This window comes from Apodemus sylvaticus, chromosome 10 (genome assembly GCF_947179515.1).
Source record: "Apodemus sylvaticus chromosome 10, mApoSyl1.1, whole genome shotgun sequence".
NCBI classification, from domain to species: domain Eukaryota; kingdom Metazoa; phylum Chordata; class Mammalia; order Rodentia; family Muridae; genus Apodemus; species Apodemus sylvaticus.
The window spans coordinates 50,065,148-50,068,370 of NC_067481.1; the positions used below are offsets into that span (position 1 = coordinate 50,065,148).

The 3,223-nt window shown below is 35.3% G+C and overlaps 1 protein-coding gene across 1 annotated transcript; it reads left to right on the top strand.

The window, feature by feature from the left end:
* Positions 1 to 1,054: 1,054 nt before the first annotated feature.
* On the top strand, positions 1,055 to 1,993 carry LOC127694548 (olfactory receptor 1500-like). Its single transcript, XM_052196037.1, has one exon. The coding sequence runs from the start codon at positions 1,055 to 1,057 to the stop codon at positions 1,991 to 1,993; it is 939 nt and encodes a 312-aa protein (XP_052051997.1).
* The last annotated feature ends 1,230 nt before the right edge of the window (positions 1,994 to 3,223 follow it).

The window sequence follows — 3,223 nt, forward strand, 5'->3', positions numbered from 1 at the left end:
CACAGAATACAAATAATTCTGAGAAGCTAGATGTACAATTTCCCTTATATTCCTGCAGTTCTTTTTTTCTATTAACTGCTCATATGAAGCTTGTCACATTTTGAAAGGCCAGAGTTTCTTTATTCTGATATAATGCTAATGAATAATATATGTTAAAAACATGGTAATACACTTTCATTGGTATACCTACAACTGTAATTTGAACAAAATTTCTAAGACCTATATAAGACATATATATATGTGTGTGTGTGTGTGTGTGTGTGTGTATAAATATATGTATATATGGATGTGAATACCATATGAATATGAATATATTGAAATCATCTGACAATTAAAATATTTGTCATTATATTCAGTGAATATTCAAAAGAGCATTGCATTCAGTACACCTGAATATGTTCCATGAATACAAAATTGCATCTGAGCAGTTAATCACAGATTATAAATAGTTCATATGAAAAGGTGACTTTATATTCAGAGGAAATTGAAGTCAAATAACTTTTTGGATTTAATGTAAATTGCTTCCTTACGTTTGAGTATATGTCTCAGGCAGAAATGTAAGGAAGAGAAATGCCAGTATAATTTTCATATTAGAAGCCATTAGATGTGTGCAGTAAATACTAGAATAGCAGAACATACTAAGACAACCTGTCTACAAAGACTGAACATATTTGGATGTAGAGACTAAAATTTCCTTCACGAGAGTAAGATTAATTATTGTAGAGTATACAACACACAGTGTGTGTCAAAAACCATGTCCCTTTTCACTGAAATGTAGATATGGATATTGAGAGGAGGAATCAGCAGACTGTACAGGATTTTGTTTGTATGTCATTATCTACCGAGGACAAGTGAGAAATGAATAGACCAAGGATTTTCCATGTTACAGTGAAGGAAAGAATATAAAAGTCAAAGAATGTGAAAAATAGAGTAAACCTTTTCCTAAATAAGCAGATGAGACAAAACAGTGGGATTGATCTATGATATCAAACAGGTTCAACCACTGGAATTTTATAAAATCTATTTTTTTTCTTAAAGTCATTGAAGGCAGATCATGATTGGAAACAATCAAACTTTGGTCTTGGAGTTTCTCCTCCTGGGTCTGCCCATCATGTCAGAGTATGAGCTCCTGTTTTATACCCTGTTCCTGGCCATGTACCTCACCACCATACTGGGAAACCTGCTAATCATTCTCCTTGTTCAACTGGACTCCCATCTCCACACACCCATGTACTTGTTTCTCAGCAATTTGTCCTTTTCTGATCTCTGCTTTTCCTCTGTCACAATACCCAAATTGCTTCATAACATGCAGAGCCAAGTACCATCCATATCCTATGCAGACTGCCTGACACAGATGTACTTCTTTCTGGTTTTTGGAGACACGGAGTGCTTCCTTCTTGTGCTCATGGCCTATGACCGCTATGTGGCCATCTGCTTTCCTTTACAGTATCCCAGCATCATGAGCACCAAGCTCTGTGTTTCACGAGTGGTACTACTGTGGATGCTGACTATATTCCATGCCATGCTGCATACACTGCTCACTGTGAGACTGTCTTTTTGTGAGAAGAAAGTGATTCTACACTTTTTCTGTGACCTACCAGCAATTCTGAAGTTGTCTTGCTCAGACACATATGTTAATGAATTGATGATATTTATCATGGGCGGGATCTTCAGTATTATTCCATTCCTACTCATTGTTCTGTCCTATGTAAGGATTTTCTTCTCCATTCTCAAGATCCCATCTATCCAGGGCATCCACAAGGTCTTCTCCACCTGTGGTTCCCATCTGTCTGTGGTTTCTTTGTTCTATGGAACAATTATTGGTCTATATTTATGTCCATCAGCTAATAATTCTACTGTGAAGGAAACTGCCATGTCTCTGATGTATACATTGGTGACTCCTATGCTGAACCCCTTTATCTACAGCCTAAGGAACAAAGACATAAAGAGGGCCTTAGTAAGAGTTATCTGCAGTAAGAAAATCTCTCTGTAATGGTAGCACTTGTGATTGTCATCTAAATTTATATAATAAATGTGTTGATATTAGTCTTCTATATCAGATATTATCCCTCATCACAGGACCTACAAGGAAGGGCATGCTACATAACTGTTCAATATCTGAAAGAGAATAGGTTTAGTGTAGTAGTGAAAATATGAAAGATTATCTTTGATATCTAGCTACAACTTCCTCCTTTCATTTCATAAACAATTCTGGACATGCATAGTGGATGAGGTATTGCCTAATATGATCTCTATTTCTCTTTTGTTGCTGCAAAATTATATCGTTACCCCAATTTCTATGTTCACTTATACATCAACTAAAATAAGTAACAGATTTATGACGCTGGATAACAATGAAATCTCTTTAAGTAGTGTTCTAGCCATTCCAACAGGTTCTCCAATATTGATTTTGACATTATTTATCTCTCTTAACCTCCAATGTGTTTTCCTACCCATATTGTATTTTCTGCTCAGTCTTGACCATGAATAAATTTGTTGAATCACTTTGTACAATTGTCATTTGTATAATTTTGTCTTAATTTGGAGTTGGTTACTTAGGACCATTCAATTTATTTTTTTTGATATGAGAAAAAAAAGAAAGAAAAGAAGTTGGTAATGCCTCATGCATATTCATATTTTATTTTGTAAAGCATCTGTTTCTAATGAATAGATTTATTTTTACCCTTGTGACAATCTCAAAGAGATAAAGAAGGCTCTGTATCTCAGACTGAAGAAAGTGAGTTGCAGTGACTTCCTATCTCACATGGAAGAGCAATATGTGAGCTCATATGAGATCATAGACCAGTTCCATTCTTTTCTCTTATTTCTGTAGAAACAATAGTTTTTTTTCCTTTTTTTTAATATTCTTTGTTTCTCTACATCATGGAATAACCTTGTTCTATTTATGGTTTAGTTGTCCTTGGTAGGTGATGACACACAAATCTTGTCCTATATACTTGGCTGACCCCTCCTCTTCATACACATCATCTTTGTGTGTAGAAGATCATGCATCTAAGGACTTCTCACTGCCAGGGGAACATCTGCTCTTGAGCCTTTGTTTAGCCATCAATTGCAGCATGCACACCTTTAGTTCTTCTGTTTACACAGTCTTCTCTTTGTATTTTATCCTGTTTCTTGAAATATGATGTTGTTTCCCACTCAGTGATCTACATAATCCCTTGTACACACACACACACACACATTTACAAAAGTAGATAATGTC